This window comes from Helicoverpa armigera, chromosome 9 (assembly GCF_030705265.1).
Source record: "Helicoverpa armigera isolate CAAS_96S chromosome 9, ASM3070526v1, whole genome shotgun sequence".
Classification (NCBI taxonomy): Eukaryota; Metazoa; Arthropoda; class Insecta; order Lepidoptera; family Noctuidae; genus Helicoverpa; species Helicoverpa armigera.
The window spans coordinates 5,919,498-5,939,550 of record NC_087128.1 but is presented as its reverse complement, the minus strand read 5'-3'; the positions used below and the strand labels follow the sequence as shown (position 1 = coordinate 5,939,550).

Genomic DNA, 20,053 nt, shown 5'->3' with positions numbered 1-20,053 from the left:
AAATCAATAGGTGGATACGTACTTGCCATGAGTATTTATGTCTGTAATAAACTATAAGGTAGGGAGCTATTTATTTTTTAAGTAGGAAAAAGAGATATGTCCTGGAAAATTACAATCCACCAAGACCTAAGTACAAACATGTACACACTGCTAAATGTAACATTGTCCATAGGTTTTATGTGAGACAAACGTTTCTGTATGTTCCACAAAACAACTAGTAGAAATGAATGAATGCAAAAACGCAAACATGTGCAGTGGCAGGTCAATCACTGTCGGTGCAACAGAATGCCGACTTGTGCATAGTAGTGCTGGGGAAATGGGAGGCGCGCGACGCGTCGCCGTCCGGCCGGAGCCGTGCCGGCTCCTGCGGCGACCAGCGCTCCGGCCGGCCAGTCGCCGCTCCTCGCACCGGCTGCAAGCACGCGCGCTCGTGCCACGCTCTACACGCGATGCAAATACACTCCAACTGATCGCATAATAACAACACCACAATGCCATAAACTCAACTCAATAATTTGCACTATAATGGAAAGCGGATGAACGTAAAATTCCAAAACCAGTGACATTCGCCAAGTGACCAGTGATTGTTTTTTGGTAGTGGAATTAAAATTATTTTTGAAGGTGAGTTTTGTTGTGAATTCTGGTACAAAGTGGAATGACGCTTAGAGTGACGTATACTTAGTCCATTTACAAAATATTTTTCAATCAATATCATAGACTGGACACCTAGTCTTATTTACATTTCCTTAAACCTTACTGCTAGTTTATTTAATCTTATCCGTTAAAGTAGGTATGTTTTGAAATTAAGCGTTAACTGGAACATTGTTTCATTTGTAGAAAGAAATAATTGTTCCCTTAGCGTACACCTATTTAGCTATTAATTAATTATCTACTCTCATTATAAATGAAGTGTTAGTGTCCAATACATGGTGGGCACTTGTTAATTTTATCTTTGGTTCCTGAGTAGGTAAGCCCTCTTCTAAAATCGTGATAAGTAGTTAAATGACGACTGCAAAAATATGCAGGTTCATAAAATAAAAGATTTGTAAGTAAGATTTTAACTTTAAGAACGGCTGATTTGTCATCTAATGTGGGATATCCAGATATGACAAAAAATACAAAAGTCGATATACATAAGTATTTGTGTTCCATTAGTATCGCCTACACCCAAATGGTGCGATCAATAGTGGACAGTGCGCTGTAGTGATTATCGTCAAGAAGTGATCCTCGGTGCTGGTGATGGAGGCGGTATGCGCGCGCGGCGACGCAGCGTGCGAGGCGCGCGCGCTGGCGGCGGCGTTGCACTCGCTCAACCTCTACTGCGCGTCCATCAGCGCCGCGCTCATGTGCTGCTGCGCTCCTCTACACAAACACTACAGGTACACCACTACTCAGTCCATCTTCCGAGCCTTTTTCCCAACTATGTTGGGTTCGGCTTCCAGTCTACCCGAATGTAGCTGAGTACCAGTGTTTTACAAGGAGCGACTGCCCTTTCTGACCTCCTCAGCTCAGTTACCCGGGCAACCTAATACGCCTTGGTTAGACTGGTATCAGACTTACTGGCTTCTGACTACCTGAAACGACTGAAAAGGATGTTCAATGACTACTCAGTATCGCACTAATACGCTATGCAGACCCGATAACACTAATCCTCATTGATTCTATAATTACTTCAAAATCAAACTTCGGCATAATAATAAATCGGATAAGCATTCATAAGAAATAATTAATCACAACTTCCGAGGATACTGGATTTGGATTATCAAATTAATAAAAACAGTTTCCTTCTATAAAATATGAAGATTATGCTATCAGGTTATTCGTCGAACATTTTTTTTTATAGGGAAGGAAAAAACATCAAAATTCACATGTTGAAGTCATTAAAGTTTTGACCATGTTCATGACATTGATTTTTATTTCATGGCTTTCTCGGTATTCCTCATAAAAAATACACTGGAAAGTAAATACGTATGTGGTTATAGGTATAATACGCATTTCTTTAAAAAATATTAAAGTGGACCGATTGAATTTTGTTAAACTTGTTGAAGTATTAATTTAACATTAATATAATTATAACATTGTATGCGCAATTAAAGATTACCAGAAAATGATAACTTTCGATCTTGTTTAAATATTTCATCTTGAATTGACATAACAAACGCACGCAGGCACTCTAAACGGTGGCGTGGTCAAAATGTAAGAGGAGTGGCAAGCCTGGTGCTGGCAGCGGCGTGGTGCTGCGACGCGGCGGCGGCGTTGCTCCGGCCAGCCGACACCGTGCGCCTGGTGGCCGCGCTCATGGCGCCCTGGTCGTGGCTGGCCGCGGCCGCCTTCCATGTAGCTCTCTGGACCCGGCGCTCCGCAGCCCCCATCCTCTACCTTGCCATATACTGGATGCTCGCCGCTGCCTCTGCAGGGAGCATTCTATGGCAACACCTCGTTACTGGAGCTGCGACCACTCACGTAGAACTGTACACACAAGGCGTCTCCTTACTGATGGCATTACTGATATCTGTCGTTGACTGCGTTTGTTTTTATGACGAGGTAATTTCCATCAACGTAACTGCAATATTATTTATTTCAAAGGATGTATCTATTTAATACTACATGATAATGTTGCCAATCCTAGTTTACAAGTTTTAATTGACGTTATGCTATGCTTTATGAGGATATGCGATTGTTACGTCCTTTGATACCTGCCTGTTTCTTCCCTATAAATACATATAAAAACGATTACCCATAAATATTAATCGCAACAGATCCTTAAACGCAAGCTTTTGTTTGTGGCAGCACTCGCGTAACCATTAGGGGGTTAGCGACTCATTCCATTTAGGTTTTCTATAGCCATTATTTAAAGATTATCTAAGCACGTCATATCCGTCGCACTCGGAGTTGCCATAGTGTGGGTACTACAGATATAAATACGCATCTCACGCAGTTAATGTTTATAACATGCTAATTGTTTCGTGGAGCGTAATCCTATCCCCTTACGTATTTATTGACTTAGCGCACATAACTTGATAAGTGTTCCGCCTAAGCCTCGTCCTACAGTTAGTCGATTCAGCTAGTCACCGATTAAACACCTTATTGAATTGTAAACATATGTTACAATTTAAGTCCAACGACACTATAAATTGACATAAGTACATTTATATGCGCTTATTTATCATCCATAATTAGTTTTTTTGGATAGTTCGCTATTTACCAGTTCAGCCTCAACTTGCCCGATTCGTACCTGCCTATGTTTATTTCAGCAGTACTTAAATAAAACTAAGGTTTTCAAAACTCAATTGGTGTTATGGTTTAACGCCACCTTCGTCTTCCCCGTAATTGTGACATCATTAGAAATGACCGTCTTCTTCCTCTTGTTAATAGAGATTATTGTATTTGAAGCAAGAGGTTATTAAACTTAAACAGACTTTTTTTCAAACGGTCAAACTTAGTATTATTTTAACAATAATTAACCTCGTTATTTGCATGGAATCTAAGTCGGTAGGTTATTTTGTTGCAAAAGGAATTTCCACTTCTTAGCACCTTTCCAATATACTATCTAGGGATGAGTTGAGCTGATACCTCTTCGCCAGAAGTCTGAACAGCTACCACACACAAGTCATACATAGAATCGCATTAGACAAAATTAAAACCATCGCCCAATTGTTTCGTTAAGACCATGAAGGCCTTCTTAAACAAACTCAGGATGATCGAATAACCTCATAAAGTATACTTATTTGGCAGTATTACGTATGACTATTATATAGTAAACGGCCTCCATATTATTCAAATTACTTCATCTATATTGTATCACGGATTCATCGGGAATAAACGCTCAGAAGCTTGACATCTGCCTGCAGATACAATCTATTTTAAATACTATAATAGCAATAACGCTCAAATATTAATATAAATATTATTGCTTGCGATTAGAAGAAATATAAGAAGCGTCGAAAATTATGACTGCTTATTAAATTGGGTCTATAAATAATGACTTCCGTTCCGTTTGTAGATACCGTGACTTCAATGATAGACACCAAGTAAATAGTAACATGCATTCCAGTGATACGTGCGTAACAAAATGATGTGCATGTTTGTCGCATATCATTATCCTCTAGTAGCGGACCGTTACGTGCCGGTGCTACTTTCTCTTTATAACTAAATAAAATGACAGCGTATTGAGCTTAAAACTGGGAGCACTGGAATAGAATATAGAGATGTTCGCCTGTACGGTGCATGAGTCAGGACGAGCCGCCGCCGCCGGCGCCAGCCGTCGCGTAAGGAGTACATCGTTGGAGACGATTTTCACAATGCGTCTGGCGCCGCTCTCAGATGGTATTTCCCATGAGTGCACGTACGGTCAATACGAATGTTATACATATTTGCTCTCAGTTCGCACGTATCATATTCAAGCCTATTATTTATTTGACGTCGGGATTAGGTGATATTAATGTACTTATTAATATGATTTACTTAACACCATTTCAGGTTACGAAACGCTTCAGAAATGACTTGAAATCAAATGTCCCAAATATCTGTTACAAACACAACGACACTCACTTCTATTCAAAAATCACGTTCTTTTGGTTGAATTCTTTATTACATAAAGGATATAAGTCACCACTGGAACCAGATTATTTGGGAGAACTTCCAGAAGACGAACATTCAGTAAAATATTATAAAGAATTTTTAAAAATATTTCAGAACTTAGACGTACGTATATTAATTACTTTATAGTTTTGGAGTTCTTAACCTAACCATATTCGATCACAGATTCGTTGTCCATGTTTCAGAATTCAAATGCTAAAGATGGGAGCCCCAGTCTGTGGTCATGTTACATTCGTAAAGTTTGGCCAAACTTTTATATCGCTGGAATATTAAAATTGTTTGGCGACATGATCGGTGTGGTACCTCCCTTAGGACTGGCCATTATAATACAGTACATGGAAAGTCCTTCTAAAATAGACGATTCCAGTACACAAGTGACTGTAGAAGAATTCTTCAAGAACGGATATGTAATGCTTCTTATAATTACGATGGCGCTAATTAGCCAAGCATTCTTATCTCAGAATTCAACACATTTAGTGACGGTCGAGGGCACAAGACTGAAGACGGCTTTACAAGTTTGTTCATTATGACTTCTCAGCTTTTATTCAATTATATTTATTTGCTTTTGAAATGTTCCCTTACGTAATTTATAATAGTTTTGCATTTTATGCAGTTTTTTATTGACAGAGCATGGTGTACGATAAGTGTATGAGGCTGGCGCCGTGGTCATCGACCGACGCCGACGATGACGAAGAGTCGCGACTGTTGCCCGACTCCGAAGACAGTAGCTCCACGAGGAGTGGGCTCATCACCAATCTAGTCTCACAGGACACCTACAATATCATGTCGTGTGTGTGGATCTGTCATTACATTTGGGCAATACCTCTGAAGGTAAGTTATCCCTATCGATAGAGGGAACCTCATTAGCATGTAAAGTAAGAGTACCCGCAAATGACAGACATGTTTAGTCGGCCGAGTGTTTTATCGGGCACTTGATAGGTATGGAGATATACGAAAGGGCGCACATTACGACTATCAGCTATTTGACCAGGGTCAGATCGATCAAAACTTTGATTAAATTCTCAATTTTAAAAACAACCGTCGTGCCAACTATCCGACTGTTCAGTCTACAGTATGCGGGTAGGCTAATAAGTATTAGGGGCAAACACTCATAATTTCCATTATTTTACAGGTAGTGGTGATATTGTACTTATTATATACCAAACTGGGTGTGAGTGCAATCATAGGAACTGCTGCAAGTGTTCTAGTAATCACGCCATTGCAGTTTTACATTGGAAAGAAATTATCAGATAATTCAAAGGACATATCAAAATGCACAGATCACAGATTATCAAAAATGACGGAAATATTACACGGCATGGATGTGATCAAGCTTTACGTTTGGGAAGATCTGTTCAAAGAGAAAATTTTACAATTAAGAGAACTCGAATTGAAACTTCTAAATAAAGATTCTGTTTACTGGAGTATCTTGAGTAAGTTTTTAAATAACACTCATGTCCTTTAAGTTTGAATAAGCTATAAATGTGTGATGATATTTAAAAATGTTAATATATTTTCAGCTTTTACAACTCAAATATCTTCGATAATGATAACTGCAATCACTTTTACCGTATACTACTTATTAGACAATAACAGTCAGTTAACGGCTACTAATGTATTCGCTGGATTAGCGTTATTTAATCAACTCACTGTTCCCCTCCTCATACTGCCTGTAACAGTGCTAATGGTTATTCAAGCGATGGTAAGGACAACATATTAATATTCATCTATGTATAATTGATGCATTCGTTCTAACTGGCCAACTACCAGTAAATAAAGATTGCATTTATTTCATCTAGGTCAGTACAAAGAGGATACGAGACTTTTTAGAACTTCCTGAATCGAACAATGTACAAGAAGGTACAGATGAAGAACGAAAGAAATCTACAGAAGACCGAAGTCAAGAAGTATTCTTAGACAGGAATGAATCCGAAGATAGTAACGTAATCAGTAAAGATGAAACTGGCGGCGAATGTGTCGATCAGTTTTCTGACGATGAGGTGTTCACGATGGCAACTCGTAGATCTGGCCCGTTGGTTACGTTTAAGAACGCAGCCTTCACTTGGGGCAAAAGGAGTGATATGCTGTTAGAAATAGATGACCTAGAAATTCCAACAGGTCAGTAGGATTCTACAAGCCTTAATGCAGAAAATTTGCAATAGTTAACATGATAATCATAGACTGCTATTCGTACATTTACTTAAATACATTATTATTTTACTTTTACTTCAAACCAGGAAAACTAATAATGGTAGTTGGAGCTACTGGATCTGGAAAGTCTTCATTGCTGTCTGCGATTCTTGGAGAAATGTATCTCGATAGAGGAGAGGTCGTTTATAACAAGTAAGAATAACATTTTCATAATAGGAAGTACCCACTTGTTAAACCCGAAAACGTTTTGATTTTACTTGGATAACGGAAGGTACCATAAAAACTTTTCCTGTTAATCGAACAGGATCATTCAGCTTTCTATGTCAGACACAGCCCCACTTCACATAGCTAGTTAACGTAGAAGTCTAACTACTCCCTCGGGACAAGAACTGATGGAATGTTTCTACCCATAAACGAAAATAGAGTAGCAATTTGAAACTAATTACCTTAATTAAACATTGCCGTTGTTCGTATCTCATAGCTTAATTGGTGACCGACAGGCAAATACCAAACACAATGCTTCAATTCACACAATTACATTCTGTAATTAAAACGTTCAATAAACGAAGGCATAACCCCGAGGTAAGCCACAGATTCAACATCATTGTGTGCAATAAATAACCCGGCACTACATTACCTTCTGTCCACTGGCATACCTGTATTTAATTTATGCCAATATTATTTGCCATAATATATCTTCAACTATTTACAAGCTCACGACTTCATAATTAGTATGTTATACAAACAGTTTGAACAGCATAAAATACTGTTTAGAGTTAAAGCAATAAATGTTTGAGATACAGTAAGTATGGCATCATAATTATGATCTGTTTGTGGGTAGGTACTGCTCCATGTGGTACGCGGGACAGCCGCCGTGGCTGCTGGAGGGCTCGGTGCGTAACAACATCGTCATGGACAGCTCGTGGTGCCAGAGAAAATACGGCCGCGTCTTGCGAGCGACCGGTTTGAGACCCGACTTGCAGCTTTTACCAGGCAAGAAAGTAGATTATACATCGAACGTTATTTAAAGATCTTATGGCTAATGAAGTATTAAACAACGTACAGTGTATGCAATCAAACTGCCAGCAAATGAATCGGAGCACGTGTATACAGTTACGAATGAAATCATTAATCTGGAACGATCGAACAATGATGGTTATTATTATGCTTATAGATAGATATGCAGGCCAGTATACAATTGTGTATGATGTGTCGTATGTGCAGTGATTATGAATGTTTGGAAACAGAGGGTGACGCGACTCGGCTGGGCAGCCACGGCGCGCCGCTGTCGGGCGGGCAGCGCGTGCGCGTGTGCATTGCGCGCGCGCTGTACTCGGGCGCGCAGCTGCTGGCGCTGGACGAGCCGCTGGCCGCCCTGGACGCGCCGCTGGCCCGACACCTGGTGATGCGCGCGCTCGTGCCCGCCGCGCGCGCCGGCCGCACTGTGCTCGTCGCCACCAACAGACTCGAACTCTTACATTATGCCGACTTGGTAGGTGCCTAGTCATAACAAACAAGGCAATCATATGATCAAGCCTGGCAATTATGCGGATTTAAATGAATGCATGCTCTGCCACCTTTCTGGTAAATCCAAAAAGAACCCATGGTAACGTAACGCACGCTCACACATTTGAACAAATAATATCAACAGTCGCAATTGCTGTAGGCGTATTTACACGGAAGCAAGATACTTACTTCCTGGTAAATCTATATGAATTGGTAGATATTAAATACTTACGTATTAGATATTTTCCTATTCAATCATTCAAGGGCACGCAATGCATGGCTAACAGCGCGTAAAACCCTGGTTAATCGTAATCCTAACTCACATGAACAAAGTAATAATGTGCTGAAAATTATTTGCACTTTTCGCATGATTAAATTAGGTTGTCTACATGTCCAGAAGAGACTAATGCTAATATCTGTTAGCATTACAATTAAGTTACTCGCTTGAGTGAACTTTTTACATATTTATTCATTTATTCGCTCGTACTCTTAACTCAACCTTTGTAATGTAGCTTATGGTGGGTCAGGTAGACCAAGATCCTGGTAAAAAACAGATGCAGTTACCTAATGGGTCATGGGTGTTCCCAGATAATAGCAATGGAAGGAGGTCGTGTATCAGGCGTGGGGCGCGGCGCGGCGTGCGAGGGCGCGCTGGCTCGCTGGGCGCGGCTGGCGAACGAGGCGCGCACGGCAGCCGCGCGGGCTGGCGCCGGCCCGCCCGGCGGCGCCGCCCGGGAGCGCTCCCGTCTCGTGCGCGCGCTCAGCAGGGCCCGCTTCCAGAGGTGCAACTCCGACGAGACCACGGTAAGTACTTTAAGTGAACACTGAAGTATACTGGGAACTAGGACCTGCTGACTTACGAGAAGTCTACAGATCTTTCAATCAATGGGATCTAGGGACGATCCGAGGAAACTGATACGGATGGCAGCCCTAGCGATGTAATAAAGACAATGACGACCAATTCCGCCAGTTTCCTAAATAAAACCAATTAACTATTTCTAGCAAATGATACCGAATAAGAAGTTTTTAGGTACAATTAAATTCACATTTTGTACGACCATGAGGTCATGGCATGTTTTTTACCGGCCTATTCTTAGATACGGATGAGCACATGCAACAGATGTGTTATTATTTATTAGTTTTAAAACTTATGTGACAATGAGTTCGTTCACATGGAATAACATTTGGACAATGGCTATGTTTTGAAATATCAGATTAACACATCGAAAAACGTGACCCTATTTGATTAATCATAAGTAGTTTAATTTACCTACTAGTTATGTCCCGACTGTCTTGCTTTACAATCGCTATGAAGGGAAACCAAAATTTTTGAATGTTAGATCGCCGAATGCTACTATAAAGTTGAATAAAAAGCAGGCACCCGCTCCTCATGAAATACTGAAAGGTACTTACACATACCTTCTTCCACTGAGAATATGAGCACAATAGAGCATGTCTTCACCAACGGGTCTTGTTTCTCACTTAGGTGGGCATCAGCGAAGCAGCAGGCGCGCACTTGCTGCCGGAGCTGACAACTTGCGCTGTGGGCAGCTGGCGGCGGCGCGTGTCCTCACACCCTCGACCAGCACTCTCCAGGCAGCTGTCATCCCCGCCACCTTCCATGTACAACTACAAGTGAGTTCAATTTATTATCAGAAGCATAAGATAGCATAAGGCGTGTTAGACTAAATCCGATATTTATTATTTCCTAATCATCAGATGGCGACCGGATGTCCGAAGAGCTGTGAGCGCAGATGAGTCTAACGCAGCATTACAAAGAGAGGCCAGCATGCTGCGGCGGTGGTTACGGCCCAAGGCACCTCGTAATCTCAACAGGTTAGATTTTCATATGCTCTGGCGAAAGAAATATCTTTCAGTTTAAGAGATGATGTTAATTTTCAGTCATAATACCTTGTACGTACTTATTAAGGTTATTATTTTTACAGGTTTACACCAAGAACGTTACGCAGACTCATAAGTTCAGATTCCGAAGGCGTTATGGAAGATGTTGAAAATAGGGGTGTGTACGCTTTATATTCCTAGGTATATACGTAAGAGTTAAAAGTCCGAAAAATAATGTAAAATTAATCCGTTTCAGATGTCGTTGATGATTCTATGGTTGACACAACGCCATATAGTTCGTTGACCTCCAATGGAATCGAAACGAACAACACCATTGTTGTAGATGAAGATGACACGGTACCGAAAGTAGAAGAAGTTAACGAGGTTAGTCTGACTCTAGGTCAAACCTTGCACTACCAACCACGAGTTACTTTAATGAGAAACTGCACTAGGTAGCTAACTAACCCTGCACCGAATTAAAAGTTTCTTTCATTAAAGAGTATCTCTTAACATTTATTTTTGTTTCAAAGGCAAAAGAAGAAAAGAGCTTTGTCGTTTCTTGGTAGAATAGAGATAGAATCGCCATGCTGGGCCCGCTGAATTTATATTGAATGGTATTGGCAATGTATAACAGAACTGTTTATTTGATTTCCAGTGCGCTATTTGGTGGGAGTACGCGCAAGCGTGTCGATGGTGGGGCATCGCGTACTGGCTGGCGGCGGCCGCTGCGCAGGCACTCGCTCTAGCCGCCGACTACTGGCTCACCTACACAACGTCACAAAGCAAGGAGACACAGCTCACTGACTCGCAGGTGTGGCTAATGTATTTTTAAGTAGGATAATATGCCGTACTTTCTACGAAACAACTTTCTAGATGAAATAACAGTTGTTAAAATGAAATTGTGATAATTATGATTATATCCCTTTGTTAAGAAGTCCGTTTTTACAATAAATTATTTCTAATATGCTTACAATGGATCGATACTTTCCCGGAGCGAATTCATTTATACCGGTAAAGTATCAGTTAGTTATCTGATATTTAATGCTATCTGCCAGATGCAGGCTGCTGATAATTTCAGCCAGATATTGCGATCCGAGACCTGTATGTTATAGTTTATCTATCATATAAGTTTCTGATAGGCTGCCACAGATTGGTGACCGGAGTAACCGTAAATCGTCCATAAACATACCAACTATGATTTACATATCCTCAGACATGGAGTGGGGTGAGCACATACGCGATGTGGTGCGGCGGCGGCGCGCTGGCGGCGGGCGCGGCGCAGGCGGCCAACGCGTGCGCCTCGGCCAAGGCACGCCGCACGCTACACGAGCGCCTCCTCCACGCCACGCTGCGAGCCCCGCCGCACCATCTGCGAAGTGCACCCCTTGGAGATACACTGCATCGATTCTCGGCAGATATTTTAGTCATCGATAAGGTACGGGAGAAGACAAGATTTTACTTTCCCCCTTTCGCAATGCCACCTCATTTAATAATGATGATGTCCTCCTAGCCGATTATCGTTTATGGTGGCTATTCTCATATAAGGAGATTAGCCAACTGAGCAGGACATAATTATTACAGTGCAGAAGCATTTGCGCAGACACATTTGTGCACTCACTGTTCCTTCACTCTCATAGCCCGATGGGACGGCAATCTGACACGACCGGAGAGAGATCAGGCGTGACAATGATAGTAGACTAAATATGACTTCACTTACCACAGAAACTCCCGACAGCAATCAGCCGCTGGGCGCAGCTCGCTCTACTATGTGCGGCGGCTATGCTGGTAAACGCGGTCATCGCGCCGTGGACTCTTCTGGCGTCGGTGCCGGCGCTGCTGTGCTACCTCTTCCTGCAGTCGGTCTATCTGTGTAACGCTAGGTACATGAGTAGTAAGTAAAATAACGCAGAACGGTCAATGGACTTGAGACGCGGAGAATGAATTTAGCGTGTCGGATCAGCGCTATAATAGTTAAACAAAATCAGGCGGAAACATTACTTTCGTTCAGCTTAACTTATAGTTTAATTATTTACAGGTCAATTATATATTTGTTTGTTACTGCTGCTTTAAGAAAGTACAGTAATTATCAAAATATTTGTGACTTCAGAGAGCTGCAAAGCGCAGAGGCGCAGAGCGCGGCGGGCGTGGTGTCGCTATGTGCTCAGACGTGCGCAGGCGGCAGCACCATCCGCGCCGGCCGCCTGCAGCCGCGCATGCGCGACACCTACCAGCGCGCTCTCGACAATAACCACAACACTCTGCTTCTGCTGAATGCCGCCAACCGCTGGCTTGGACTCACACTGGTACGACATTCACTTGTTTCAATATTTAACTAACCTAGCACACTAACTTTTAAGCATTTCACTCAACGCAGGATCTTATCTAAGACTAGAGAAATGCGCTAAATACAATTTATGAAAAATGGAGTTACATTAAATCTTCCTCATGTTCCTCCGTGGCGGTAAGCCCAATAAGCGCAATAAGTCCCGGTAAGTATATAATTTCGTAATTTAAGACTAGGGAAAAGGCTCGGAGGATGAGGATGAGGAAGACTAGGTACCTACCTATTTCCAAATGATGTGTACATTATACTCAATTAAACATGTTACAGGACCTAGTGGGAGCCGGGTGCGTATGCGCCGTGCTGGCGGTATGCCTGCAGGGCGGCGGGGGCGGCGCGAGCGCGGGGCTGGCGGGGGCCTACGCTCTGCTGCTGCCCGCCTACCTCGCGCACCTGGCTAAGTGTCGCGCAGACCTGCATCTGCAACTGGCAGCACTTGAACGCGTGCACGACGACACCAATGTGCCGCAAGAAGACTATAGGGATGACTGTAAGTAGACTCCCATTAACTAGCATTTTCATCAACTGAAGTATATTTGTAAGGAAAATAGGTACTCTTGGGGTGACACGGGTCCTAAAAATAGTAGCTTTGGCACACCCAGTTATACCTTCCGAGGATGTCAGGGACTGCATGAACTTCTTTGGTGTCACCATCACTATATCTGCCTTGCACCACCTTTTACCAGTTAACAAAAGGAATTTAACTTTTCAGGTCCCATACCCGTCGGTTGGCAGAGAAACGGGAAAATAGAATTCGAAAACGTCAGCATTCAGCATGAACCAGGATCTACGTCGATACTTAGGAATATAAATCTTACCGTATCTCCTGGTGAAAAGGTAACTTTGTCTTATTTATCAATTTCCTAGACCACAAGACATGTTTGCCAGAACTTAAAAGTAAATATTTAAAAATCAGGTGGCAATTTGCGGTAGAAGCGGCAGTGGAAAATCAACGTTACTTCTAACTTGCGCCGGAGCTACCACGATCAGTAGCGGCCGCGTGCTCATCGACGGTGAGGACATCACGCGCGTGCCGCTGCGCGCACTGCGTCACCGCGTCGTGCTCGTGCCACAGGACCCCGCGATGTTCTCCGGCACGCTCAGGGAGAACCTCGACCCACTTGCGGTACATACTGACGAAGAGATCTGGCACAGTCTGAGAGCAGTTGGACTGTTCGACTTTGTGTCAGCCCAGCCTGCAGGATTGGGTATGTGACACTTATGGCCGTGACTATGGAGCTTCTTGTCCGTTCTTCTCTGGAAGACTTAGTTTTAGGAATCTTGCAAGTGTGATGACATTTTTGAAGAGCAATATTTGATATAAGGACCTAGTAACTTCAGAGCTTTTGCCGTTCACAAAAAATACTGTAGAATAGTCAGCAATATTACTTTCGATGGAAAATTTTAGCTAAGTTGATCAGATCACTGGCCTAGTTCTCCACAAGCCCCTTACCTCACTGCTCACCGTTCTCACCGGTCTGTGCAGAGTGCAGCGTGTGCTCGCGGTCTGGCGGCGCGGGCTGGAGCGCGGGGCGCGCGGGGCGGGTGGCGGCGGCGCGCGCGGCGCTGCACGCGCGGCTGGCGGGCGCACTACTGCTGGACGAGCCGGCCGCCGCGCTCGACGCCAGCGCGGAGCGAGCCCTACTCTCGGCTCTCGCTGCTGTTGCACCTCATACTACTATTATTACTGTCGCGGTAAATATCTAACCATTGCTTCTACCTAAAGTAGTTTCACGTTCATTTTGGTATAGATTGCCAAAATGGTGGCTAAAAACCTGGACCACCCAAATCCATGGAGCACGCCCTACCCAAGAGTTTTAATTAACTTTCAGTTACAAAGCAAAACCTGTTTAATTTTTGAGACGGACATAAAGAACTGCAATAATCGAAATAAAACAATTAAGACAAAAGAGAGGAGATTAACGAATTATTAATTATAAAATTATTAGGGAAGATTTTGGATTCACCACTAATTAGTTACTTATCTACTGACTTCTTTCTATACCTACCTACACCTACCTAGTTAGATCCACGAACATTGGGTATGACTGCAAAAGTACCTACTAAGCGGCTCACATTTCCAGCACCGCATCTCTTCAGTGCGCGGTTACGAGCGCGGCGTGGTGCTGGACAGCGGCTGCATCGTTGAGCAGGGCGCGGTGGCCACGCTACTGTCGCAGCCAGCCTCTCGACTGGCAAGAATGCTTGCTGCGGCTCAACGACAGAACTAATAACCTACTTCTATAAGAGGCCTGGTTAATCAGTCAAGTAACTTTACCCCTCCGAAGAAGGTCTAGTGACTTTAGGGTGAGGTTCCGTCAGAACCTACTAATAAACGCATTCGCAAGGCGTCACGTGACTGACTTCTGAGCGGGAAAATTATTTGACGAGAACTGTACATGACGAGTCTAAAGTTAGCCGATTAGGTACATAGCTAACCAGAGTGGCTACGATATATAGTGTATACAAGAGTATATACGAAATATCCATTATGAGAATTTGTATTCTGCTCTCTGCACTGACTAAGGAGGCTTTACTTGACAAGGTGAAGTTACTCATTCACTGTTCTTGGAAGTATGAGGCACGGCGACTGCGCAAATATTTGATGTTGACAGAACTAATGAATAAGAAAACATCATTCTGTATTCAAATGACCAGTATTTTAGTGAATAGACCCTTCGATATTTTATTAACATAAAGTTGGATTTCCCAGTGTTTTAATGTATGGCAAATCTGGTATACTTAAACCAAGAGCTTTAAATATATAAATGAAACATTTTAAATATGTATGCCAGTAAGCATAATTTCGACAAAAAGTGATCTTATGAAGCTTCTGATTTTCCTTAAAGTACGGAACCCTAATGAATAGCTTATGGTCTAGTATGACGGCTAGCTATTAAACAAATTATTATGTATTTATTCCTTATTATATGGCCGTGAAACGCGGTCAATACATCAATTGACACTAAAGGAATTTCAGCTATTAATATAGAAGTTGACATTGAATCTATCTGCGAGCTCTTTAACAACACATTGTTTACAGCCGTTATGTACGGCATCGGCTTGTTGAAGCAAGAGAACGATTGGAGTGAATAAAATTAAGATTTGTATTCGTGACTATACTGCGATGTATTAATTTATTATTCAATTGTACCTTGTTTGTTCCAAATAAATGATAATTAAAACAGCAGTAAATTAGTTTCCAGATTGTATTTCCAATAGAACAACAATTGCACTTAACCTCATTTAAAGCTCACGAGCGCGGCGCAGGCGCAGCGCCGACGCCAACAAACGACAACGTGCTGCCACAGTCAACGATACTTCATAAAATTATATCACTACATAACAAATTACAACAATATTTACGTTGGCACCGATTTATATATAGTTATATAAAAACATTTGTGTTTTCACACAATATAAAAATATTTACTTAAAGTACTTACGTAAATACACTTAGACAATTCTAAATTAAATCTCGACAAGTTCAATAAATTCATTGTTTCTTACGAGCTACATTGGTATTGACGTGATATCGGACAGGACGGCCACATATTATACAACATGGTTGCGCACTCAACTATGCGCTCTACGGCTGTTATATCTTTGGTAAAAGTATTTCGTTTCATTCGCCCTATCCATCGGCCATTACTACAGCCGATATTAGGAGCCTCGGACCCTTAGAGGTCTTATGATTTGAGTCTTATGGTTAGATTTTAAAAGACAATATTGGAATTCGCAACAGACACGAATGTGCAAACTACAATAAACAACTGACCATCAATATGTGACAATATTAATTGAGTGTCGTGCATCTCTGTTCAATCTTTAAGAAACATCGAGAGAACAACAAGCGACTATGTATGTTTATAACAACAATTGAATTATCTACGACGTACAAGGCACTAGATTAGGACACTTCAATTTCACCTTCACAACATAGACAGCGGACGCTCCGCTAGAATTTACATAATAAGTGGTGTCTGTTCAAAATATTAATTAGACCGCAGTTGTACAATTCACATAAAATGTGTATTTAAAATACACGATTTCTTCTTTTTTGTGATGCTACATAAGTAATTAACTTTTACCGTTCCTTTACATCAATCCCTTTCTAAATTTTATATAAATATTTTTTTTAACATCGTGACCAAAATATAATAATATTTTTTCTTTTTTTTTTTTTGTTAAATCGTTTTACACCAAAATTTCTCACACAAACTCCGAAAATCACATTAAAAGAGGTAACAATTTAGATATAAGCTTACACTTGATACCGGGCAGTGTTTAAACAAGTCAGAATAATAGTAAGTTTAGCTGAAATGATATCAACGTGAATATTTTAACATGAGACCAGTAGAAAATATTTGCCACTCAAAAGCAACGCCCGGCTACATGAAAAAAACTGAAACATTATGATCATTCCCACAAAGTAACAACTTCACAGCAAAATCATGTTTAACGTGAGGTATTTTAACAAACAGTAAATGGCAGAGTTAAAACTTAGGCAAAAGTAGATCGATACACATAAATACATTGGCCGAAAGATGTTGAATACAAATAAATGAGCACATGGCCTCCATGCAAACGTGACTTAAGTTGCTTAATATTTATTTATATTCAACTTGTTTGCGGCCGAATAACAATCTGGATCGACACAACACTCCGGCTACCAATCGAGGTTGACACTAACTTCGCCGACTCCCTAAATGTCACTGAGGGAAATTAGCTGTTGTAACTTCAATAGTGACGACTCGCTAGCGAATTGTCGAGATTAGAACGTATGTGGCCTACGTGGGCTCGGTCTTGACGGCGGCGCTGGCGGCGACCGCGGCCCGCGCCTCCTCGGGCAGACGCTCCGGACTCGTCAGGATGTCCGTGGTCGTGCACAGCACGCGCAAAGAGTTCAGCACCGCTGCACACAAACAAACAAACAAAACTTAATATTTAAGTCATTTATAGAGTAGCAGTATCATCAATGGGTATTGGGTTGCTTGGGTAACTGGGTTGAGGAAGGAGGTCAGATAGGCAGTCGCTCCTTATAAAACACTGGTACTCAGCTGCATCCGGTTAGACTGGAAGCCGACCCCAATCGAGTTGGCAAAAAAGCTAGACAAGTGAGAGTGATAATTCAAAACATCCTTAGAAATGACCAACCTGTTTTACTGGGAAGATGTACAAAGGTTTGAAGAAGCAATCATTAGATATTTCTTGGAAAACACCTCTCAAGCTTATCGGTCTATATCTGCTAAAGCGGTCAAACACCTGAACTTATCTTCACTGTCTATCGCTTTAGATAAGACTGAACTAATCATCGGACGGTGTACGCGAATACACCGTCCGATGTTTAAGCTGCATCAGATGATCGTTGCTTAATTGGGACACATTTAGTTCGATAAATCATTGCCTTATCTCAAATTATTGACGGCAACTACATGTCTTGAGATCTTGACAACAAGCAATGTAAACCAAAACTCAGTGTCAGGTTCGGTTAGACGGGGGGAAAGAGAACTTTCGCTTTGAAAATTTATAGTTAGCTATCCGACCCATGCCTTCAGCTATGCGGTTCAGTATCAGGTGAACTAAAATTAAATGCCATATTCTAGAGATAATATATAAATTAGGCTTATTTGGTTTGGCTATTTGCCAACACCTTCCTGGAGATGATCGGCAAACGGCTAGATTTCGCTTATATCCGTCAATAATAGCCATATGGTTGTGGTATCAGGATGAATATCTGTATATAGGTACTTTCTTTGTATTTTTGTCTTATTCATAGATAAACTAGCTATTGCCTACGGATTCACCCGGATCCAAGAGAATTTCATCCCATACTCGAGAGAAAAAGTAGCCTATGTTATTCGAGGGAGGGGATCGTCTAGACCTAAACCAACAGTGAAATAGTTTTTCAGTTATGTCAGAGTCTACAGGGCACAAACAAAAATCATCTCTATTGGCCTTACAACAAAAATTTAAACATCAGTTTTACACTTGACTAAAAAAATTGTGGGTGCAAAATGAACCATATGTCAACGTCATAATTTGACATTGTTTTAGACAAGTCTTCAATTGACGTTTAAAAGTTTTTGTGGTAAGACGGATACATGTTTAGAAGTACATACATATAGAATGGTATATATTTATAAGTTACCTGGTCGCATCTCGACGAGCGAGCAGTGCTGCTCGGCCCACAGCAGCGTGGTGCGCACGAGGTCGGCGGCGCTGCTGCACGACACGCACGCGCTGAACGACTCCACCAGCGCCGCGCTCACTACGCTGAACTGTACCACGGGCTCAGGAAATATATTGAGCGACGAACATACTACGATTATTATAAGACTTTCGAATACGAAACTATTATAACAGTAAAGGTTACCAATCATAACTTGTTTTTCTACGAAACAAAATTGACGAAATTTCCTACCAAGGTTCCGTATGGGATACCACAATAGAGTGCAAAGATTGTGATAAATAGTTTTCAGTGATAGAAAGTTTTCATCAACCGGAGAAAAGTATGTGTCTAGTATCTTAGCTTATCTAAAAGCAAGACTGATTTATTCCTTTTTTGTTTACATTTCTATTCTTCCGTTATGTTGAAGAAGAAGTTGGTAAGAAAAATAGACATTTTGACATCCTCATTGACTCAGTTTGTAAACAAGAATTCACTTGTTGCCCCACGCCTACAGAAAACCCACTCCAAAGTTATCTAATAAAACCCATGATGCGAAGATAAATTGTAGGTACACGTGATAAGTGAGCTTATAACATTTTATGAACTGGGCATATATTTGCCGTTATCGTTTATTTATCATTTACGCACTGAGGTATATTACGACAATGTAGAATATATGATTAGTAAAAAAGTGCAAGTCTGGGCCGATCATACGATAAGATATGTTCGTGTCCTTGATCGGAAGCCCTCACGAGACTACCTAGTGGCTGGCGCATGTTTTGTGACTCAGCCGTACTGAGCTATCAAAACTACCACGAGGCAATGTATAAATACCACAATCGTGACGATTATTTTTGTATACTTATGACAGGATGAGATTTTTTAGATAACACTGCAGAGGACAACCGTTTCAGATGTTGTTTAATTACTGTTTACAGTTTTTAAGATATTTACGACTCAATGTTCCAGTGTCAACAAAGCCAAACATAAACAAAGCTCTATCAAATGTTTCATTAAACACATGATCCCTATTTACTATGAGCTTTTCATAGAAGTTGTGGAATTCTTCCATAGCCTTTCGCAGATGGCCGATAAGATGTATGTTGTAGCAATGTGTTACAAAAAGATATATTTGTAATTAATGGAAAATACCATGTCCTGTCACGTAAACGATTAGCATAATTATCGATATCGATGTAAATTTTTGCTTTGTGTATTTTTATTTATTTACTTTGACCGTTCAACATATTTATTTACGTTTGAATTCTCAGTATTTCTTACATACGAAAGAAAAAGAAAACTTGGACTACATCATTATATAGGTAAATTAAAAGAAAAATAAAAAATTCTTCATACAGAACACAAAAGATTATATATCATGGCATTGCGACATCTTGTAAATGTCACAACAATCAATTTCCAAGATAAACAGTTGCTATGTA

At 41.3% G+C, this 20,053-nt stretch overlaps 2 protein-coding genes across 5 annotated transcripts in view; one reads left to right on the top strand and one right to left on the bottom strand.

Moving 5' to 3' along the window:
* Positions 1–293: 293 nt before the first annotated feature.
* LOC110369955 (ATP-binding cassette sub-family C member Sur) lies at positions 294–16,266 on the top strand. 2 transcript variants are annotated; one of them, XM_021325617.3, is made up of 26 exons: positions 294–621; positions 1,156–1,379; positions 2,169–2,544; positions 4,480–4,704; positions 4,785–5,114; positions 5,227–5,430; positions 5,732–6,032; positions 6,120–6,301; positions 6,399–6,717; positions 6,837–6,942; positions 7,592–7,743; positions 7,998–8,242; positions 8,845–9,060; positions 9,743–9,891; positions 9,976–10,092; positions 10,203–10,276; positions 10,355–10,482; positions 10,754–10,909; positions 11,312–11,533; positions 11,821–11,978; positions 12,206–12,401; positions 12,710–12,929; positions 13,152–13,276; positions 13,356–13,647; positions 13,926–14,134; positions 14,524–16,266. In XM_021325617.3, the coding sequence occupies exons 2-26, from the start codon at positions 1,240–1,242 to the stop codon at positions 14,668–14,670; spliced, it is 4,989 nt and encodes a 1,662-aa protein (XP_021181292.3). In that variant the 5' UTR covers positions 294–621; positions 1,156–1,239; the 3' UTR covers positions 14,671–16,266. The 2 variants fall into 2 exon arrangements, with proteins under 2 accessions (XP_021181292.3, XP_049695237.2); XM_049839280.2 differs by lacking the exons at positions 294–621; positions 1,156–1,379; positions 2,169–2,544 and having other exon boundaries at positions 4,564–4,704; positions 4,801–5,114.
* LOC110369956 (MLX-interacting protein) overlaps positions 15,635–20,053 on the bottom strand; it is a 16,876-nt gene continuing 12,457 nt past the window's right edge. For all 3 annotated transcript variants that reach the window (XM_021325620.3, XM_021325618.3, XM_021325619.3), the window contains exons 16-17: positions 18,591–18,720; positions 15,635–17,354 (exon numbers count right to left, since the gene is read on the bottom strand). In XM_021325620.3, the coding sequence (XP_021181295.3) occupies positions 17,230–17,354; positions 18,591–18,720 (255 nt within the window). In that variant the 3' untranslated portion in view covers positions 15,635–17,229. The remainder of the gene's footprint in view (positions 17,355–18,590; positions 18,721–20,053) is intronic.